The 23,458-nt window shown below is 35.8% G+C and overlaps 2 protein-coding genes across 2 annotated transcripts; one reads left to right on the forward strand and one right to left on the reverse strand.

Moving 5' to 3' along the window:
* LOC139964297 (microtubule nucleation factor SSNA1-like) lies at window positions 1–2,059 on the reverse strand. The gene is made up of 3 exons (XM_071965789.1): window positions 1,901–2,059; window positions 926–1,125; window positions 1–339 (listed from the first exon to the last, which is right to left on the reverse strand). The coding sequence occupies exons 1-3, from the start codon at window positions 1,953–1,955 to the stop codon at window positions 238–240; spliced, it is 357 nt and encodes a 118-aa protein (XP_071821890.1). The 5' UTR covers window positions 1,956–2,059; the 3' UTR covers window positions 1–237.
* On the forward strand, window positions 2,028–23,213 carry LOC139964294 (pre-mRNA-splicing factor ATP-dependent RNA helicase DHX16-like). The gene is made up of 22 exons (XM_071965783.1): window positions 2,028–2,151; window positions 2,677–2,912; window positions 4,289–4,426; window positions 4,982–5,097; window positions 6,025–6,175; window positions 6,791–6,963; window positions 7,746–7,869; window positions 8,103–8,237; window positions 10,162–10,245; window positions 10,707–10,898; window positions 11,641–11,751; window positions 12,317–12,432; window positions 12,947–13,088; window positions 13,958–14,026; window positions 15,129–15,260; window positions 15,994–16,254; window positions 17,011–17,124; window positions 17,865–18,100; window positions 18,378–18,540; window positions 19,044–19,205; window positions 19,750–19,926; window positions 20,652–23,213. Exons 2-22 carry the CDS (start codon window positions 2,709–2,711, stop codon window positions 20,781–20,783), a joined length of 3,132 nt encoding a protein of 1,043 aa, XP_071821884.1. The 5' UTR covers window positions 2,028–2,151; window positions 2,677–2,708; the 3' UTR covers window positions 20,784–23,213.
* Window positions 23,214–23,458: the final 245 nt, after the last annotated feature.

The raw sequence follows: 23,458 nt of genomic DNA on the forward strand, positions 1-23,458 counted from the left end.
CATGTATCTGCTTAGCAATCCCTAGTCACATAAAGACACAAACAGCAGTGATTTAAAGTGGATCTGTGTTTTCAAATCTGATGCAAACGATCGGCTGATTAAAATAGTCAACCCATGAGAAGGCACAATTCCCCAAGGCATTTCATTTTAATAAGTTATGGCTTTTAGTCATCAACGACCAACTTGGGAAACTTGGGAATGTCAAAAAATGATGATTGTAATACAAATGACGCTTTATCAAGATGTTTGTACATTGCTAAATCCTGGAACTCCTTTGTCCTTTAATACACTGGCTTCTTTATGTAGAGTGTTGAGCAAGGTATGTGAGCTATCAATTATCTGAAGAAAAAAAGAAAGATAAAGACAATATAAATACAATCTTTATTCGCCAAGCTAAAACACACAAAATGCAAGATGCAAGTTAATTTCTCTTCATTTATGACATTTACACATAATTCCTTACAGAAATATGTCTTTAATCATTTATATAAATAAAAATTTAGAGAGCATGACCATTGTATAATAGCACGATCTTCACACGGGAACCGTTCGACATATGATAGATATACTGATGTTTCTATAGCGTAGATAGAAGAATGAAGTAAACACCATTCAAATCAGAGTTTTTTAATGTAGCTAAATACACAAAACTTAAAAAATATTTCTCTCAGATCAACAAGGTGAAGATATTTAAAACTATGGACAATTAAAGGCACTATAGAATTAAGGTTCTTAGTACCACTCCCTATCAGATTTTAAAATGCAAAGTTAAAATGTCTTGAACCATTGGCAGCTGAAAATAATACATATAGCAAATTTGATAGTGATATAATGAGTTTGTTCATTGGGACTTGCTTATAACCAACTTCTTGCTAAGAAGCTTGTTCAAACAATAAGGTGAGTGACTACATATACTGAAAGTTACCTTAACATATGCAGCCTCAGTCTCTGATATCGTTTTGTCATAATCATTTCTTGTTGCTATCTTCTTTGCTAAGCTCTCATTGATCTTAGCTAGCTTCTCGGTCAATATTTGGATATCATTCTGAATCTTGTTCTTTTCTTCATCTTCATCTTTGATCTGCTTCTGTAGATCATCTCTCTTTGCACAAAGTTCATCAATGCCTGTCAGGATATACCAATGAATAAACAATGTGATATAAACTTTCATGAAATTTACTGAAAACAGATGAGCAATGCTACAGCAAGGCAATAACATCTGATTATATCTAATTAAAGGTTAGAAGACCTTAAGATATACAACTGGACAAATTAGAAGCAGGTATCTCTTTCATTGGATTTAAAGTACTTTTAGGACAATCACGTAAGTGTCAAGGCAGTATCACCCTACCCTTGCCGAAAATTGTGAACATAAAACATAAATAGGCACAGAGGTTTCTGTACAGTGAGATGGGCTATATGGGTTTGTGATTTCATTTATGTTAATTGTATCGCCAATACACAGGTAGTTAAAGCTATGTTTATGTTTATCAGGATCAAATGCATTCCCACACAAGGCATAGGCCTACGTTACTACTACTAGTCTGGATGTTAATTGCCTGTAACTAAGCTGGACGAATAATAAGGCAGCCCTATGTTAGGTCTACTTCTTATACATCCGACTTAAGGGGGCATAACTTGAAACATTCCTTTACTTAACTGGCTGCCGTATGGATGGTGCAGGACTCTGTTCTCTTATTCCGTCGGCTGCTGGCCGAACAGTTGCTACTATGAATAAATACTTTGGGAGCGCCTGTGGTAACTTAGGCCAAACAGTTTAGGCCTTAGTGAGACTAGGCTTATCTGAAAAAGTCCGTTTGACATGAACAAGTGAAATTCAAACTAGCCTAGGCCTAGGTCTTTCAAATATAATCAAAACCAGTTCAGGAAGATCCCTTACATTTTATCAGTTCATTGTTGTAGCTCTGCAACGCAGCGCCCTGTTGTTGAAACATTTTGCCGCTTTGATGATTGATTTGACTTCCAAGTTCCAGTACCAACCAGATCCTGTTTCGTTAGATTCAGCTGTTTTGTTTACAAATGCGCGGAGTTTCTAACATGCCTTAGATCGATTTGAAGTCATTCAAACTCACGCCGCAATTCATCACCATATACGACGTCTCTGCGACGCATCGGTATCGCACTTCGCAGGTAACAGTACTTCGTAAGACTTTCAGATTTGTCGTACGAATTTGAAATTAACTTTAATTACAATACAAACTTGGTAGCTCAAGGAACATTAGATGTCAAACTTAAGTATCAATTTTTCTTTCATTTATTATTTTTAGCGAAAAACGTAAAACCATAAACACAAGGCAAACGCTTTTTCGCGAAATGGGTACAAAAATTAGGCCTATGTGATACGATTGTCTATAACAAATAAATAATTTTAAAAAAAAGACAGAAAAGCGCTTTCTTTCTTCTTAGTACCATTGTCATAAAAACCAAATCGAAGTTAACGATTCACATGAAAGATCTCACGAAAGTTTAATTTCCAATAAAGGAATACATCTTCTATATATTTTTGTCTTTACTCTAGGCTTAGTCATACTGTAGTCTGTCAAACACAAATTAGCCTGGGCCTACATGTGTTATGTTGTGCATCTCAGTAATTGGTTACATAATTTGTACCATGTAACTTCTAGCTATCTGGTCTCTTTATCTCTCTATTCTCAGATTCCAGTTTTCATTGCCTGAAATCAAGCATCATGGTTTCGCGAGAAGTAGAATTGTGGGTCCAGGACCAGCTACATGATGTCATGGGGATGAGTGATAGGTACATCTCAGAATTTCTGATCAGTCTGGCCCAAAAGTCATCTACTCCAGACAACCTTCTGCAGAAAATACAGCAAACAGATACATTAGATTTGACTCCGAATGTTATCAATTTTGCTACTGAACTGTGGGGAAAGGTAAGTTTGTGAATGCTAGTCATATACTAAGTGGTCCCAATTTCGTTGGGTCCAAATTTTGTTTGTCCTCGTATGATCACGCACCAGATCGCACGTATGCACTCCAAGAACATCACTCAAATCATAGAGGCATCGATACACATTGTAGACTAACCATCCGGATGTGGAGACCTTGCGCAAATGTTAAAAGTTCCTAATAAGTATTATTTTTACAAGTTTAAAAAATTAATAAAAGTTGTTTCATAAAATCACTTCTCTGTGGTTACCTGCCCTCTGAAGGCAGTTTGTTAATGTTCGAATCTATAAAGCAGAAATAGTACACAATCTGGTGAACAAAATTAGGATCACTTCCCAGTGGTGCATCTTTTGATGTGAAAGTGTTTCCTGACAGTACATTTAGATATTTCAGTATTCATACAAATTGACAGCTGGTTAACTATATTTTATGCTCAAGCATTACCTTGCTGAAAATGAATGCAAAGGTAATCCAATGATATAGCACCTTCCATGTTACATGGTACGTCTAATTACCCTAATTTGCTGTCAATTGTCTATCATACTGTATAAAGTCTCTGATGCCTGTGTAGAGCTCTGTTAAATGATCTCCTTCATTACTTTAACAAAACATTATGACACCTGAGTTTTAAAAGTTTGAATGTCAGCAACCTTTATGCTAAAATGTTATTAAAATCTATCAGGTTAAAAATCAAATCTTAAGAAATGTCTCGTATTCATAGTATTATTGATGGGAAGTTTTATTCTTCCCATAGTCATTTGCAGCACTCTCTTGCTTTAAATACAGTAATTGACATATTTTTCAAAGATGTCTTTCCTATCTCTGTGTCTACTTCCATTTCCATATGGACGATTCCATTATACTGAACATATTTTCAGCATACAGTTATGAAGATTAATTATATCCACAGTAAAGCACTATACATACATGATAAAGTTTCTCGGATCTGCATCATAAGCTGTTGATGAGTGAGAAGATCATGGGTTTTATTTATTTTTTTGTCCATTGCCTGTTGGCTCTGTTTACAATTAAATAAATGTAAAATACAAAAAAAGCTGTTAGCAATTTGCTTATCCACCAAAGAGCCTGTGTAAGAGAATGTAAAAGTAAGTTCTGATTCTAGCAGCATCTTCTTCAGAGGCTTAAATAAAAGTAAACGGTCAGAGGCTTAAATAAAATTGAACAGTCCTAAAACCTGTTTGATTGAGCATACAGTATGACATCATCACAATCTTTGCTCATAGTTACACTCTGATTAAAGCATGCAATGCTCATGATTACCAGTTGACTAATTTTTTTATACTCTCATTGCTCTGTAAGTATAAATCTAAAAAAAAAAGTTTCTTGTAATATTTTGCAGATGCCAAGGAAGGCGCAAAAGGTAAATATCAACAGAGAAAAAGAGCGCATTGCTCTTGAACAACAAAAGAAAAACAAGTCATACGAACTTCTAGATGATTTTGATGATATGCCTGCTGCCATGGAAACCAAGTCCAAGGTGATCATATGTTTGCTTTCTCTTTAGTTTCTGTCTATTCTTTGGGTTTTTGTCACGTTTATGAGATTAATGTTATGTTTTACTTTACTTTCAGATTTTTTACCCAAAAGAATCATGAATAAGGTCTTCATTTCGTAAACATTTAATTTATTCATATTTTCTCTTTAATTTACTACAAAGAAACACTTTTTTTTCTGCATCTCATAAAATGTGTTCTTCTGTCAGGTCGTAGATACCTTTATGCAATCTGATCCTGAAAATTTGTCACGTGATGGCTCACATAAATTTTCTGTGACATCTTGGAGAAAATTTTGAATGGAGAGTCAGAACACATACTGATCACATGAAATGTCTTGAAATTCCCTGAAAATAACTTTGAATGGGCTTAAAGTGTTCATACAAATACAATCACATGTAAACATTCCTGGATTCAAGTGGTCCAGATATATTGTATTTGTATCATAAAACCGACACTTAACAAAGTTGCGTAAAACAATAGATCACAGGGGCAAAAAAAGCTGTGGCTGAAATTATGAATTTATCCATATTTTACAGACGAAAAGGGAGAGGATTAAAGAAGAAAAGGGACCAAAGAAGAGAAATATTAGGAAACGGGATGAGAGTAGTAGTGATGATAGTGAAGGAAACGACAGTGAACCTGAGACCAAAAGGTAAACCGTAATTATTAGTCTTATGAGACAAGTAGTGATGATAGTGTACTAGAGACCATAATTAAACCATAATTATAGTTTATTAAGTTAGCATTGTGGTTGACAAGATGGCATAATTGTAACCAAACCATTGATGTGAAACCATTGATGTGAAACAAAATAAAAATACACAATACTATGTCTTTATGTTTAAGCAGAATAGTACAGTACAATAGACAATGATATCAAACAGTTTCATGTTTTAAGCTTAAAACGGCTGGCAATTTCTGTTTGCCATGGTACCATGTAAAGTGCTATTGAATGGTTACCTACAGTTAAACCCAATTTCATTGTCACTTCCAGCTTGAATGTTACCATATATAGAGGTATCAAATGTTACCTATTATTAAAACAATCACTGTTGTCAATTTGTGTGGCATGTGACTATGTTACCATATATAGTGTTATCAAATGTTACCTATTATTAAAACAACATTGTTGTCAATCACTGTAGCATATGACTATATTACCATATGTAGTGGTATCAAATGGTTACCTATCATAAACCAACATAGTTTCAAGTTCTGTGACATGTGAGTATGTTACCATATATAGTGGTTTCAAATGATTACCTATAATAAAACCAACTTAGTAGTCAAATTATGTGGCATATGACAATGTTACCATCATGGAGTAGTATCTAATGGTTATCAATTATAAAATCCAAATCATTGTCAATCTCTGTTGGCATAGCAACACATACCATAGCTTTTCACATGTGAGGCCTTAAAATCATTAAAAGCTGCAATTGTTGTTTCTGACAGTGAAAACCTTTTTTTTTTTCCGCTCTCATTTTTCATACAGTTCGATGTCCGTTATTTTGAATTGCATGTAATGGATGGCCAGAAATGTATTAAAATTCTGATGTTTATGTCATCATATTTGCAGAGTCTCTCGCCAGTCTTCGTCCTCCTCTGACACAGAAGACGAGGAGAAGGATCGGCGGAAGGATCTGAAGGAGAGAGATGCTTTCGCCAAGAGGTTGAGAGACAGAGATAAAGAAAATACCAAAAACAAAGCTGAAAAGGGAAACAAAAAAGTAAAGAACAAAGTGTGAAGAAAAGTTATTGTCATTATCGTTTGGTTTATACTAGTAAATCAATCACAGAACCTAAAGAGGATGGCGATCTTCATCCTGTGATGTCTGGTTTGGAACATGTATTAAACAATATTTTCTTGCTTTTTCAAATTTACTTCAACCCTTTTCTTTTTCTGGTTAAAGTTCCAAGACAAAGTTTAATACACTTACTTGTTTTTAATCTTAAGGAGCTGGAATTGTTTGCAAGATAATGCTTTTTATGTTTAAAATAAACAAAACCCCAAATTTTTTTGTTCCGTTTTTTTAAAAGTGACTGTGACCACCCTAGCAAAAACATTTGTAGCCTTTTTAGCTTGAGTATCAAGCTTCACCGTAACAACATGACTGATGGAAGCTTAATTTGCATAGAAAATTTTGAACACATTGCTTAACTGCCATCAAGCTATTTTGTTAACCACCAGCCATAGCATCCCCTTTGAAGGGAGAGCTATTGTACACAGAATAAGCTGCAAGTAATTTTTTGGTGAAAATTATGAAATCATAAGAATAGTATCCTTTAAGTTGCTGCACCTCTGTCATTTTTGCAAATGAAAAAGTATCTGTATCATTCTTCAGAGTTTCGAGGAAGCCAAGAAGAGATTGGAACTAGCCGAGAAGGACAGAAGGAAAATGATACCTGATCTGAGGAAGTCATCCAGAAGGGATTACTTGAAGAGGCGAGAGGGCGATAAAATCGTGGAGCTGGAGGACGATATCGCCGACGATGAGTATCTGTTCTCTCGAGATGAGTAAGTCTTCATCATACATGTCCATGGTTAATGTAACAGAAGTTCAATGGTCTCATGAGTTTGTTTGATTCTTAGATTCACTAGGGTCCGGAGTACCAGGTACCCTGTTGAAACTTGCAGTTTAACTCCTGATGTTAGTTTGAAGAAGTTTACTGACAACTCTCATCTCTATTCTGGCCAGTATTTTTATGTTCAGTACTGTTCAGCCAAGTCAAGTTAGCTTAGGCTGAGTAACCGTAATTTACAAAAGTTACCTAACTTTAGTATCATAAGTATACATTTCCCGCACGGCATTTTGTAATGCATTGGAATAGTTTGGGGTGACTTTTTACCTTTTTGCCAAACTTGTGTATGTTTTTGTCATTGTCAACCTTATTCAATCTGATATTAAAGATTTCATTAAACTCGACTGAACAAGTAACGTAAAGTTTTATTTCTTTCATTTTCACTTTTTTCCAATGAATTTTCCAAAGTGCATATGGTACTTTTATGACTACAGTTCTTCATATGGAATAACAATATAGAAATAAACTCAATATTTTGGTTATATCCACCTAGAGTATATTTAAAAAGTGTATTTTTTTAATACTTTTTATACACAAAACAGACTATATGGTACATTCGGGAATTATCTTCATATGGAAAAAACAATATGTATAACCAAATAAAAAAGAGAACAAGAAATAAACTCAATATTTTGGTTATAGCCACTTTGAGTATGATTAATAATTGTATTTGATATGAGATGTTTGATTGTTGTTGTTTTTTTTTTTACAAACCAGACTATCAGAGAGAGAGAAGAAGGATATTGAATACAAGAAGACTGTCCTCGGCCTGGCAAAGCAACACAGGCGGGCCGGAGACAAAATGAAGGAAGGGCGCTACTATATGCCCGAAGAGGATGAGGTGAGCTACATATATCTTTCAGGGGGTTGGTTGATGGGTGGGTTGGGGTGAGGGTGGGGTGAGGGTGGTACAGGGGGTAAGAGATAGATGCTGGCAGGATTGATCCCAGATATAAGCTTATGTCACAAAACTTCTCCAAATATTTTGTACAACGTTATAACCATATCGTTGATAAAATTTTTGTGTAAAAGTTGATTCTTTAGACCAAATTGCATATATTTTTATGTTTGCAGAAACCTCTTGAAAAATATGTGGAACCAACTGCAGAGGAGCAAAGGCCGGGCTTTGAACAGAGACAGTGGGAAGAGGAACATGTCAATAAAGGAGTCATGAGATTCGGAGCACGGGATGCCAAGAGTAAACACAAGGTTTGCTTGCTCTCAATGCCTCCCCCCCCCCCACAGTGGAGTAATGTAGCCCTTTGGCCACACCAGACTTATGGGGAAAATTGCTGTGTTGTCCTGAGGTTTAAGAACAGAGTGGATTATATAAATGGATCAGGACTGGTTTGAAAGAGCTCTCTGATGGTATGAGGGGGCTAGAGATCTTTTCATACCACCAAGCCTATACTTCAGGTTGTCCAATACCACATAGCCCACACAATGGGTTGGCATCCCAAAGTGGGTTGCCCATGCATTTGCAGTGGGTAGCAGAAATTCACAAAAGAAAAATTGATCAGTAAACAATATTTCCAATGAAAGTCTGATAGTAAGCAAGGGAGGAATCCCTGCCACACAGTGCTTAGTTTCCAAATGTTTTGAGAAATATGTATGCTGTTGTTTACAAACTTTCAGTCAATATGCAATCATTGTGCAATTACATAAGTCACTGTACTGTTTAATCATCATTTCTCAAGGAGTATATATAGTGGATGAGTGGTGAACAGGATAGTGGAAAAGAAAAAACGATCGATAAAACAATGTCAGGCAATGGTTTATTTTGATTGATGTGTGTGTGTATGCTGTTTTTAACAAACTTTCAGCCAATGTGCAATCGATTGCATTCAAATCAGTCGATGTGCTCTTTAATTATCATTACTCAGGGAGTATATATTGGATGAGTGGTGAACAGGATAAGAAAAAAACGATCGATAAAACAATGTCAGGCAATCATTTGTTTTGATTGATGTGTGTGTGCATGCTGTTGTTTACAAATTATCAGCCAATGTGCAATCGATTGCATTCAAGTCAGTCAATGTGCTCTTAAATCATCATTTGTCAGGGAGTTTATATTGGATGAGTGGTGAACAGGATAAAGGAAAAGAAAAAAAAACCCATCTATGAAACAACATCGGGCAGTGATTTGTTTTGATTGATGTGTGTGTGCTTGCTGTTGTTTACAAATTATCATACAATGTGCAATCGATTGGATTCAAATCAGTCAATGTACTGTTTAATCATGATTACTCAGGGAGTATATATTGAATGAGTGGTGAACGGAATAGCGTAAAAGAAAGAAATGATCGGTAAACAATGCTTTTGGATGGAATTTTATTTCAAACATTCTCCCTGTCAGGCAATGATTTGTTTTGATTGATGATGTGTTTGTATGCAGTTAACAAAGTTTCAGCCAACGTGCAATCGATTGCAATAAAATCAGTCAATCTGCAGTTTAATCATCAATCTACTGCAGGATTTTATAGGCATTAAAAATCTATGGGTCAGCCTAGGTTAGACACAAGATGGGTTGCCAAGGAAACAGTGTGGGAATCAGGGTTCTGATGTGCAATGTGTTATAAATGTAAATCCAGTTATGTAAATCTTCCAATTGCAAACCCTACCTTGGTTGGCCGACCAGCTCATGTTGTCATGTTGCCAACGTTAAAAGGGAACCATATGAACCGAGGGATAATGAGTAAAGTTTCTCGTAATCAGCCAGTCGTAAGCTTAAGTCTTATGCAATTCCCTCAACCTGAAATAGGGGATAGGTTGAGATGGGGGCATCTCTTGGCTTAAGTATGTATTTTCAAGCTAATATACACTACACTCAATGTGAATTAAACCAGGCATTTGCCAAAATTTCTCTGGTATTCTAGAAAATATATTGGTTCATAGTTCACTTTGTATTAATAGGATGTTGGGGTCTAGTTGGCAATCAAAGAAAACATTTATCGTTACTGAATTTTTGTGGAATCATTCTTTCCTCATGTACCTCATATACCATATGAAAGATACTCAATGAACTATTGGAATAAGTGTCAATCATGTTAAGACATTCCCGAAGCTCATGTTCTTATTTTGTGACGTGAAACTTCTTGTGTTTAATCTTTGACGTCACTTTTGAATTTTGCAGGAAAAAGAATACCAGCTGGTTGTAGACGAGTTAGATGAGATAGAATTTGTGAGCACCCTTAAGATGCCTGGTAGCGATGGAGATGTAAGTATGAGAACTGCGAATTCTCAACAACCAAAAACAGGGAAACAATTCCAGCTGGTTCCTCATTAGACATCAGGGGCATATCATAAAATGAACAAATTCAAACTTTTGAAAAATGTTTATTCCTTCAGTCATGAGTAAAAGTGCTCTCGTTTAGTTTCATTTTGGTAAAATTTTACTTGAAATGTGAAACCCTAAGTTGGAATGTTTGCTGTTGATGCATTCTGCATCAAAGACTTCATCAAAGTAAAACTGTTTTAAAAAAAAAATAAAACACTGTTTTTTTCTCCTCTGTGGATAAATAATTTGCTCAATATTTAATAAGTTACAAGTTTATTTTCCACTCAGTTGTACAGGTGATATCACCCACTCTATGGTTGCCAGATGCATTATTAAAAATACCCTCAAAATGTAAACCATTTTAGTAATAGAAACGCGGGATGAAATTTTTTCCGTGACAGAAACCAGAAGAGAAGCAGGTCTCGGAAGCAGAGAAGAAGAAGATGAGTATTAAGGAAGTTAGGAAGAGTTTACCAATTTATCCATTTAGGGAGGACTTACTGCAGGCCATCAAGGAACATCAGGTCCTCATCATCGAAGGGGAAACCGGCTCTGGAAAGACAACCCAGATACCGCAATATCTGCACGAAGCAGTAAGTCGTGAAAAAAAAAATTGTACCTTTATCCATAACGATTGACTGCACCGAATAATCACACTTCCCTCCTCTTCGACAACCAAACTTTGGCATTTGAAAAACATTCAAGTGAGATATTGAGTGAAGTTTTATGATATTCAACTCTATAAGCAAGTTTTATGCTAACCTCTCAACCTGAAACCCTTCAGCTTGAAAGTTTTCATACTCTGTGTTTGATTTTATGTAAAGTTTGGCTTCGATTGATCAACTGACGAAAACTTTTCCACCGTGTTTTACTGGAGGCATTCGACATGGCTTGCTCGTAATTTGCATATAAAAATGGTGATTACCAGGAAAATTTGGAGAGACTTTTGGTCCTTACTCTTGCATCTCTGAATTTGTCATCAACAGATTCAGCAAAAAATGTGTTATTTGGATTGTTATTGCAGTTATGTCTCGATAGACATTTAAAACCTGGAGAAAAGTTGCTTTTTAAAATAAAATTCATTATGACACCTAAATGCAAGATCCTTGCTCTTCATACATATATGGGATAGATGTTTTATTTCATTAACTGTAAAAGTGAATTACCAACCACCTGCACCACTCAGTTAATAATAATAAAAATAATAATTATAATGATAATCTGGTGGAAAATGAGGTATGTTACAGCATGCTATGCAACCAGCTATTTTAACCAAACAAGTTGCTGTGTTTAAACAATACACTGATGAAAATATGGCATTTCTTATCTTTGCAGGGATTCACGAAAGACAAGATGAAAATTGGAGTCACCCAACCTAGGAGAGTAGCAGCCATGAGCGTAGCTGCAAGAGTAGCCGAGGAGATCGGAGTCAAATTAGGCAACGAGGTATATTTTCATTTATAGTAGTCTGAATTTTAAGGACTTTTAAACTATATTGTTTGTTGAGAGTCTGTCTTGTGTTTTGTGCCTTTCTTTTTGCTTTGCCTTTGTTTCAATTTTGCTGTTCTTGGTTTTGTCTTTGATGGTTTTGTTATTGTTATTAACTTATTGTTGTCATTGATGATACTGTTGGTTTTGTTGTTGTTGTTGGAATCTAATGTCTGGATCCACTGTACGAGCTGTTACTTTATAAAGGGTTTACTTTGTTTTAAATATGTTTTTCATATATTTTATGATATTAATAAATTTACTAATTTAAACCTTAGATATTGTTTCTTCCTTTTATGTGGGATCTATGATCTTCCTTGTAATCTGTAAAAATATTGAATAAGCTATTTTTTTAGGATTTATGCTGTACTTTATGTTTATTGTTCTGTACATGTACAGGTGTTCATAATTTTTTTTTTTTAATTGTGGTAAACTACTATTAGAGATATTACTACTATTGAGATATTCATTAATTGGAGTGTTAGAATTGATGTTTTGATTTATTATTTATTTCATTGTACAGGTTGGCTACAGTATCAGGTTTGAAGACTGCACATCAGATAGAACAGTTATCAAATACATGACTGATGGAATGTTACTCAGGGAATTCCTGTCTGAACCAGATCTGGCTGGATATACGTAAGCTTTCCATTACACCACCCCACCCACCCACCACCCCACCCACCTTACCCACTACCCAACCAACAATCACCTGCCTCATTTCACTTTCCTCATTGTCATCATTCTACCAACTCTATCTTTACCAACTCATCTTTGTAAGTGCGGTCAAATAATTCTGTCAAGTTTAAATAGACAAATTTCATATGGATGTTTCAAGCATGTATAATAAGGTTGTTGTTGCTTATTGTATAAAGACAGTTTCAGTCTAGCAAGATGGTACTCTTTGCTAAAAATATCAGTAGTTAACTTTGCTCTCTGAAACAGCATCTAAACCTATTGGATAAAATTGGCTGGCTTCATTCTATTCATGGAGAACTACACTGAAGAAATCTTTATCTACATTACATATATTTACTAGTAGAAATACCTTTATGAATTTTCTTTTCAATATTCTGGAAAAATATTAATGAGGATGCGCGATGCTATCTGTCATTGCTGCTGTAATTTTCCCTCCCTGTTTCGATATCCGTAGAGCTCTAATCGTTGATGAGGCTCACGAGAGGACACTTCACACGGACGTCCTCTTTGGACTTGTGAAAGACATCGCAAGGTTCCGACCAGACCTCAAACTCCTCATTTCAAGTGCTACACTGGATTCAGATAAATTTTCAGAGGTATCCAAACTTTGTAATCCTTGTCTAGTACAATGCTTAAGAGCTGCTAGGTGCATTTGAAATGTCTCCTATTCTGTTCTTTGAGATATACTGTGTAGGCTGTTGTATCACTGGGAGATGTAACAAACCTTATTACCTGTCACTCTGTAAAACAATCAGTAGCATTTAGCTAGGCCTGCTATATTTTCATAGTTGATGTACAGTAGGCAGACCAAGCTTACCATGTGTGACATATAAAGCTTGAGAAGTAACTATTATTGCTCAGCCGTATGGCATTTTACCCTCCAAGTTCTCTATTTCGGATGACATCAAGCAACCTCATAACATCGGTATTGAGTATTACTACAGAATTTTTTTGGGAAAAATGATATATATAGGTTAATCTAAGTTTAAATAATGGAATATGACCAGTAGCTTTACATAAATGACAGAATTCATATCTTGTGTATGTAATCACACCTCATTGTCATAATCAGGCAATAATACTTAAAGACACTGTTCTTGGCACAAGTTTTGATAAGTTACAACATTACACTGATGTGTGTTTGTCAGACATCAAAGCTGCTCTCATTTTCTCAACACACCGTTGTTTGCTGTTTGTCCTCGCATGGTGCCACACGGCCATAGTTTGTATCAGCCATTGTGGGCTCAGTGAAGAGATGGTTGAGAAGGGGGATAGGATGGGTGGGTCAGGTTTAACCCAGAGTACTGCTAGGCAATGAAGTTTATCTACTTATCAGTAAGTTGCTACTGAGTACTGACGCATTAAAATTTCATCAGTGTGTGGTTCGAGTCTTGTCTACAAGATTAGGAAATGATCTTCCAAGATAAGATTCTCCTTTTTAAATTAGTTGTCTTCTTTTTGACAGTTTTTTGATGATGCACCAATCTTCAGGATACCAGGCAGGAGATACCCTGTAGATATCTTTTACACAAAAGTAAGTGAACTTGTCAGTTTCCTCTTCAGTGAACTCAATAGCAAATAACATCAAGTAATTCGGACAAGATGAGAAGTACATGGTTGTGGCAGTATGAATCAGTTACTATGAAACGAACACCAATATTTAAAGAATACATCATTTTATGCACAAAGGATTACATGTTTTTTCCCCTTTATTTTTTACTGATTTGTGGTGTGTCAAATACCATTAAAAGCAGCGGTTTGCACTTTCTTGTTCATTTTTTGTACATTTACCAAACCTGCTACATTAGTATTATAAACTACAATACTACTATGCTATTTAACTAGTATCTTACAATACTATACTGTTATATTATAATATACTACACTACAATACTATACCATTAACACTACTATGTTATTGTAATCTACTATTCCACAGTGCTATGTAGTACTATACTATTAAGCAACTATCATTTTATACAATGCTTTTATACTATTATATTATGATATGCTATTCTATAATACGATATTATTATTCTATTTGTACTGCTATCATACTAGACTATTATACTATGATTTACAATAACTATTCTCGAATAATATACTTCTGTACTATTAAAGTACTATCATACAATACTATTCTATATAAACTATCATTTATAATATAGTAATATACTATCATTTATAATATAATAATATACTACTGTACTATGAAACTACTATCATACAATATTATACTATATAATAAACTGTAGAAATAATATTGATAATACTACTATACATTATATATGCGTAATACAAATCTTAGAACCAGTGAAGCAAAGTTAAGTAGATTTACATTGTAGATATATGCTTATGCTGTATATGATGTGCATAAATGACAAGCTTTACTTAACTTCACTTACATGGTTTATCCAAAATCCTGGTTTTGGGCACCAATCTCCAGGATTTTGTTTACACCTTTACTTGTTTTGTTTTTTTTGTTGGGGGAGGGGGGGGGGATGAGGAGGTATGTAGATCCATGTCTTGTAGTGTCTGTGTCCTTGAGTAAACTGCTACCAGATTCCCTGTCTCTGGTCGTTATGACGCATCTCGTTGTGATCTATCTCTATCTTCCCTCTTATCGTCTGCTCCAGGCCCCAGAGGCAGACTACTTAGACGCCTGTGTGGTATCAGTTCTTCAGATTCATCTCACCCAGCCTAAAGGAGATGTTCTGGTCTTCCTTACAGGACAGGAAGAGATTGAAACATGCCTTGAAATATTACAGGTTAGTAGCACTTTGTCACCATTAAACCTTCATGTACGTAATCATTGCTGGCAATTTCCTGTTTTTTTTTTTTTAGTTCAAAACCACATCCTAGTTGCATTTTGTTTCCTGGAGATAGAAATTGTTTTCAAACTTAGTTAAATGTTATGAATGCACCTGGCAACAGCAGAGATAGGGATGTCATTATGGCGATTGACCTGAAAAAGTTTGTTATTTACCTTTATAATGTACAAATCATTTATCTAGTGAGGAAAGTGTGTCACTAACAAAGCCCGAAAAGTTTGTTATTTACCTTTATAATGTACAAATCATTTATCTAGTGAGGAAAGTGTGTCACTAACAAAGCCCGAAAAGTTTGTTATTTACCTTTATAATGTACAAATCATTTATCTAGTGAGGAAAGTGTGTCACTAACAAAGCTCGAAAAGTTTGTTATTTACCTTTATAATGTACAAATCATTTATCTAGTGAGGAAAGTGTGTCACTAACAAAGCTCGAAAAGTTTGTTATTTACCTTTATAATGTACAAATCATTTATCCAGTGAGGAAAATAATATCACTAACAAATTGCATAGTAAAAAAATTCTAAATGAATCGTCATGTACGAGATATTAGAAATCACTTAATCTCATCACTGACGTCTGTAATTTATTGCATCTATTAATTTGTAGAAATTTCTGCCTGTAATTTATATTTAAAACAAAAGATTTCTTTTCATCTGGTTATCTACTAGGAGAGAGCGAGAAAACTCGGAAGTAGCATCAAAGAATTAATCGTCCTCCCAATATACTCTACACTGCCCTCTGATCTTCAAGCTAAAATATTTGAGCCGACTCCTCCCGGTGCTAGAAAGGTCGTCCTGGCGACCAACATTGCAGAGACTTCCTTGACGATAGACGGAATCGTCTACGTCATCGACCCTGGATTTTGTAAACAGAAGAGTTACAATGCGAGGACGGGAATGGAGTCCTTGGTCGTCACGCCGATATCAAAGGTATGTGTCTTCCACTCTGTGATGCAACATACTCTATGGCTAGTGGACAAAATGTGTCTTTTATTCCCTAAAGTATGCAAACTAATTAATCATGCAGGAGTAAGAATACCCCAATTCATGATCGGCAGTAGACCAAAATTTCCAGATTGTTCTTACCATCTTCTAGTTTTCCCGAGATAAATTTAAAGAGGATTAAAACCAGACTATTAAATGTTTCAGTTATAGGTAATACTTAGAGATTGGCAGTGAAAGACTCACTGAAATGTGAACAACATGAGTGACCATTATCGTGAAATCTAGCATGTTTAGCTACAAAGTCAAATGACTGTAGCCCTATTTTGGTTGGCACATATGAGGACAGCCTGATGGAAATGAAATCACTTAAATTTGCTCTGACTAATCAATCCTGCCATCCAATTTGTTTTGAAATTGAATGACATTTTTTTCACCTATCAGTGTACTGTAAAGATTGTTCAATGATTGTTACATATACTTCACTACATGACGGTATTGCCTCATTGAGTGTTTCCCCCTTTGGATTTGCAAATGACTTTTACACCTTTGAACCTTCGCCTTTGAAGTCATGTTATGACTTGAATAAGATCTTTGAATGTTTCTCAGACAAGCTTTTTACCAAAATAAAGACTGAGTGGTGAAGAAGTACTTTAAATAAATCAATGAAGATGCCATCAATTTATTAAAAGGGCTGTGGAAGTTTTAGCCGAGATGATATTGTCATTTTTCCATCCTCGTCAGGCTTCGGCGAATCAGCGAGCCGGTCGTGCTGGCAGAGTGTCGGCGGGTAAGTGCTTCAGACTGTACACAGCTTGGGCTTTCAAGAATGAATTAGAAGAAAATTCCATTCCAGAGGTAAGGATATGGACGGATATATTTTTCATTTCTTGGCAAATGTAGAGAGTGAAGGAAGAATATGTCTTTTAAAGCTCTAGTAGTCAATCTGGTAAATGTTTCATTGCATATTATTATTTTAATCGACAATATTTTTAATTTTTTTTCATAAAAGATTTAAAACTGTGTCATTCAACCTGTCATCATATGAATGCTATGTAAAGAGTTAAACGTTATTTAACCGTAGTGATGTAAAATGTTCTTACATCCAGACCTGATAATGAAGGATGGGATGAAGAATAATGAATTCTCATTTTCATAATTTACTAAAAATGAAGTTTTCTAAAAGAATAAACGGAGGGGGGGGGGGGGGGGGAGTGGCAAATGACATAATTTTCCTGAGACCCAACTGGATCTCATTGCCAATGCTTGAATCCACTGACAAAGTGATGAGTGCAGTGGATCAAACAGCTATTGTCCTCCAAAGAAATGACCCCTTTCACCCAAAGTTCCAAATTTAATGTTGGTCAAGTCACACTGCAAATTTTCAAGAAGTAAGACTGCCACCTAGTATCATGCCAGTTATGGCAACAGTATTCATAAGTTCTAATGATATAAATTTGCAGTTTCTATTAGCTTGATTCAAAGTAGATATATACAACAATTGTTTCAAATAGTTGTTATAATTGTTATGTAGACATTCCTGTTGCATAACTGGTCAGTTTCAGTATTGGTGTTCAAATATTTTGCTTTGCTTCCAGATACAAAGAACAAACCTCGGTAACGTTGTGTTACTTTTGAAAAGTCTCGGTATCAATGACCTCATCCACTTTGACTTCATGGATCCACCTCCTCACGAGACCCTCGTCCTGGCCCTGGAACAGCTCTATGCACTGGGGGCACTAAACCACAAAGGTGAACTCACGAAAATGGGGAGACGGATGGCAGAGTTTCCCGTGGAGCCGATGATGTCCAAGATGATCCTGGCTTCAGAAAAGTAAGCCATTTTCATTATATGCGGATTTTACTTTCAATGTGACATGCAATGGTGATCTATTACAAATTAAATGAAGAAAAAATGTATTTTGTGGAACTGTTTCTTGGTCATCATTGTTTAAAGTAGCCTGTTATTGTGGAACTGAAGTCTTATTTGCTACTATGCAGTAAAAATGCCCAATTCTAGTTTTGAAACCATAAGACATAAACATCTTCTTTTGAAGTTAGAACTCTTCTCTTTTGTTTTCTTTTGTTATTGTTGTATATTTCTGCGATAGGTACAAATGTTCTGAGGAGATTTTGTCCATCACCGCAATGCTGTCTGTGAATAACTCAATCTTTTATCGGCCAAAGGATAAGGTTGTCCATGCCGACAATGCTCGTATGAACTTCTTCACCCCGGGGGGAGACCACTTGACCCTTCTCAACGTCTACAACCAGGTTTGGATACCTCTTAAATACTTCCTTCCATTAATTCTTTGTATTCTTTCGCTTTTGTTTTTTGCAAAGGGGGATTGCTCGTAAAAAGCTCTGTTTCTTCAGTTCTCCTCCACCTCCTTGTAGTTTAACTATTCACCATTTGTATTTAGATTATGTGGATATACATCAAACTCAACTAGAAACCTGTACAGCTGTGAAGATACGATACAATCGAGTACAGTACAGCACTGAATACATAATCAAGAGAAATACCGTTTGTTTTCATGAATTCACCCGTCAGTATGCTTCGAATCAGCGTGAAAGACTTGGGATCTAATCAGTAGGAATGTATTTGAAATGTATCTAAGTTTAATTACCAATTTCAAAATTACCAAACAGGAGCAACGTCAAGTGACGTTTCACATTTAAAAGTTTGCATTAGAAGCACATTTATATCACATCTGTGAAAACCTTATATTCCGATTTATCAAAATATCTTAAAAATGTTCTATGTTGTAATTTAGTGGGCAGAGACAGCATTTTCCAACCAGTGGTGCTTTGAGAACTTCATTCAACATCGTTCAATGAAGAGAGCTAGGGACGTCCGTGACCAGCTTGTGGGTTTAATGGAGCGTGTGGAAATTGATTTAAAGAGCAGCAATATGGATACTGTCGCAATACGTAAGGTACGTCTATCTCTGCCTGGACATTCTGTGTGAAGAGTGTAAAGAAGTTGCCCCAAATTACGTATTAAGGCTTATTTACCAAGATCAATCTGAGCAAGAATACTTGGAAGTTGCCAAAGACTGACAACTTTTTTGACCTATCTCTGAAAAAACGGAAAAATTGGCCCTTGATTTGTGTACAGCAAAACAGTTGGGAGAGTGGAAATACACTTCCCAACTTACCTACTGTCATCAGTTATAATTGAATGTTTCTATGAAGCTATCTCTCTGTTCAGCAGTTATTGCTTCTTGTTAGTTTTGTTGAAATATTGAAAGAAAATTTCAAGTTACTGCTTGTCAGCATTGGTCACTGTATGTGGTAGTTTCTATGGTATGTATGCATAACTGAACAAAGCAAATGACAAACAGGATATTTACTGAAGTTTACTACCGACTGTATAAATTGTAAACTGTATTCTAAAGTCATGTAAATCACTGCATTTGCATACTAGTTTTACCATTCGACTCTCTCGGTACAATAATGTTCATTGACTTTGTTTGACAGGCAATAACTGCTGGATTTTTCTACCATACTGCTAAGTTCAGCAAGGGAGGCTCTTACAAGACTGTGAAGCACCAGCAGTCCGTGATGGTCCATCCCAACAGTAGCCTCTTTGAAGAACAACCAAGATGGCTGATATACCATGAACTGGTCTTCACCACAAAGGAATTTATGAGACAGGTATTTACACCAGTCATTTTAGTACCTATGAAAGTAAAGTCTAACAGTAAGCAGTACTACTGATTTGTTCATTTAAAAGAATTCCTTCCATTTGATCAGTAAATGTTCATACCCAAGGAACAACTATGGAACAACAAGGAACAACTATATTTGTGTGTATATTGTTATCCCTGTGAGCATGGCTTTGAGATCATGAACCGATGAACTGGAAAAAACTTGTTTATGGAAGAAGGGGTGTGGGGGGGGGGGGAAGAAAGATACAACCTTACATCAGAACTAACATCAAAGCAAACTCTTTCAACTAGCTGGTAGCTATTGTTAAAAAATTATGCCATGAGAAACTTCTTTCCCGATTCTTATATGCAAAGTGGAATCTGCAACTATCTACATCTAAAAAAGAAAGTGGTTAAGGCCAAGGTTAGCTTTTGATGGGTCCAGTATTCAAATTAATATTTTATGTTTTAACAACAAATTATTAAAGTCAAATTCAATATGTAATTTTGCTTTACCTAGGAAGTTAATGTCATAAAGACCTTAGTGCAAAATAATAGTGTTTCATAATTCTCAATAAAAAGATGAAAAGTTTGTGAGTATTAATTCAGTGTTAATTAAAGAAGTCCCTATCTCCTCCTATAAGGTGTGACAAAATCATTTCTTTTGGATGCTTCATTTTATCATGTTTACCACAAACAGGTTTCAGAGTTTTTGGTCTATATTTATTGCAGGTCATAGATATTGAAAATGAATGGCTGCTGGAGGTTGCACCACACTATTACAAAGCTAAGGAACTTGAGGACAGCTCTTCAAGGAAAATGCCAAAGACCGTCGGCAAGGCAAGAGAGGAGAAGAGACATTAGAGAAAGACTGCAAGAATGGGATCTTGCAATCTTTATTTTAAAGCCCACTTTAAGATGTATCTACATCCCTTTGGGATTTCATTATTAAACAGCTCTGTGTAGTACTCACCGTGGGTAGTAAACGAGCTTGCAGTCTTGATTTAAAGACCTATTCCCATAGGTTATTGATTAATAGCTCTGTGATGAGCAGATTGTAAATGTGGGCAATGTGGAAAGAAGAAACCAGACAATGGCATGATAGACTAAGTAGCTGCACGACTGACTACCAAGGTTGTCAACTTTAAATGTGAACATGTTGGCAGAGTACATACCAGCATCAGCAAAGAAGGACATTGCACTGACAAATGTAAAAGAAGTGAGCCTGTTGTTGTCGTGGAAATACTGGCAGAAGTCTTAGCTACTAGTATAACTGATGTCAAGAGTTGAATCATGACGGTAAAAGTCAATCAGTTTGTTTGTCAAAGATGCATATATCTAATAACTCAATGACAAGTGAATATTTTTTGAAATTTAATTGCAGAAAAAGTTTGGATTTTGATGGTCACAAAACTTTAAAATGTTGAAAACTTACAGGCAGCAGAGATGTGATGAGTTGAGTTTGGAAGACAGTTGCAAGGCAAGAAGATTTAAGGAACATGTTATGGAATAATCTACTCATTCAGTTCTTCACTTTATTCTTTGTCTTATAGAGGAAGAGGTTGTTACACTTCCTGGAGAGGATGTTGTAGCTTGTGAGATAGAATTTCAGGCAGGAGCTGACAATGTTTCCTTGTACAGGAAGCTGTTATTGATGATGTTGCAGGTTAAAAGGAGACATCAATCCAACCATCATCTCTAGCTTATAGGACAGAGATCTTTGTGAAGAACAATTCACCCATATAGCTAAGAACAACCTTGTTCCATTTAGGAGATATATACTAAAGGCATTGAAGACTCGCCCCAAACCGCGTGCCGCACTCTGAAAAAGTTAACTTTCCGTTGCTTGCTAGTGAAGTTTTTCTCTTGTCGCTACAAAATGCAGACAGTAATGAAAAGTGATACCTTGTTATCTTCAGCTGGACCTGAGATGTCCATCGCTGTATCATTTGTACACTGCGCTGTGGGTATTGACCACAGCTGTATGTACTGACTGTACACTAGTGTCTAATTACCAACGGTAGCAAGCTGTGTGTGTATTTTCTGGGATTGATGTGACTAACATTTTTGTTACACCTCATTCGAAACTAGGTCAGATTACCGGCATTAGACGTTTCTCCTTGCGTGAGTCTTCACACCCTTTAAATGTTGGGTCTAAAAGCTGTCATTTCGTCAATTTGTGATGTCATAGTGCCACTAAGATCTGTAACTCCAAAAAGTAAATTGTTAACAGTGTTGACACTGTGACCACAGCCGTCACTTGGTCAATGAAGAAACACATAAGATAAATGAAGCACATTTGGCTAGATGATGTCATATTTAGACTTGATCAAGTCTTTAGCCTTGTGTGTGACAGAACATGAAATCTGTGATATCTCCCAAATGGAATAACATTCTTCTAAGCTGTTCGAAGAAGTTGTTTATGACATTTATATCTATCAAATAGACAACTAATGATAGTGAGGGGTACAAGAGTCCTTCAAATACTTAAAATTCATGGAATTTGGAAAAAAATGCAGCATAGCCGTTAGTGAAAGTGGCTTGTTAGAGGGTGTGATAGCTCTGTGAATAATGCTTTTCTAAGTTTAGCAACTGTACAGTTATTAAATATAACAGTTGCCAATGTACAACACAATATCCATTGTTTTGTATTTTCAGATCGAGTGTCCATGTACACATATTTATTTACATTATTTTTGCCCACTGTTGCAGTAACATTATAAACAACCTGAACAATTGTGATATCCATATATAATATGATTTCATCTGGGCCAGATCCAAACCAAATGCATTACTAGTCATTCCACATTGTTATCAGACAGAAGTGTTTTGAAATAATGAGTATTATTAATGAATAGACTGGTCGTCCTCATGAAATGCTGAGTCATTCCAAGCAGTAGCTAATCAGCTAGTTACCAGTTAGACTTTGCCTTTTTATGACTTTGCTCATTTTATTACACCGCAAAATGCTATAAATTGCTATACGAGTCCAAAGATGCATAGCAGTTTTGTACACAGGAAACAAAGGACTTTATAAGAGACCAAATTCAGAGCCTCACAAATGCTATGTACACAAAGTTTGAACACTAAAAATTTTTATTCCGTGTGTGCTGATGTCTTTAATGCAGCCATATAATATATAATGGGTTTCTACATGATTACTGGGTGGCAGACACTTACGATTCAATCCATTACAGCGACAGTGATAATTTGTCATACAGTGGTTATGTATATATGCTGTATATTTCATACACATTTTATTGGATACCTCTCAATACATGTGGTTTCAACCAGGTGGCTACTCCTCCCAGTGATTTGCACAGAAATTAAACAGGGATAGTGGAGGAAGGAGAGAGTGGGTGGGGAGGGGTTTTAAATCCCCCATCTAATTTTGGTAGGGACATGAACCTTTAGGAAGGGCTATACAGGCAGTTCAAAGATTTTTTTAAAGTGGGGGTGTGGCCCTGGGGTCATAGAAGCCAGTCACATATTAAGAGAATTAACAGAATAATATGATGAGACTTCATCCCAAATCAAGA

Source organism: Apostichopus japonicus, chromosome 22 (assembly GCF_037975245.1).
Source record: "Apostichopus japonicus isolate 1M-3 chromosome 22, ASM3797524v1, whole genome shotgun sequence".
Lineage (NCBI taxonomy): Eukaryota > Metazoa > Echinodermata > Holothuroidea > Aspidochirotida > Stichopodidae > Apostichopus > Apostichopus japonicus.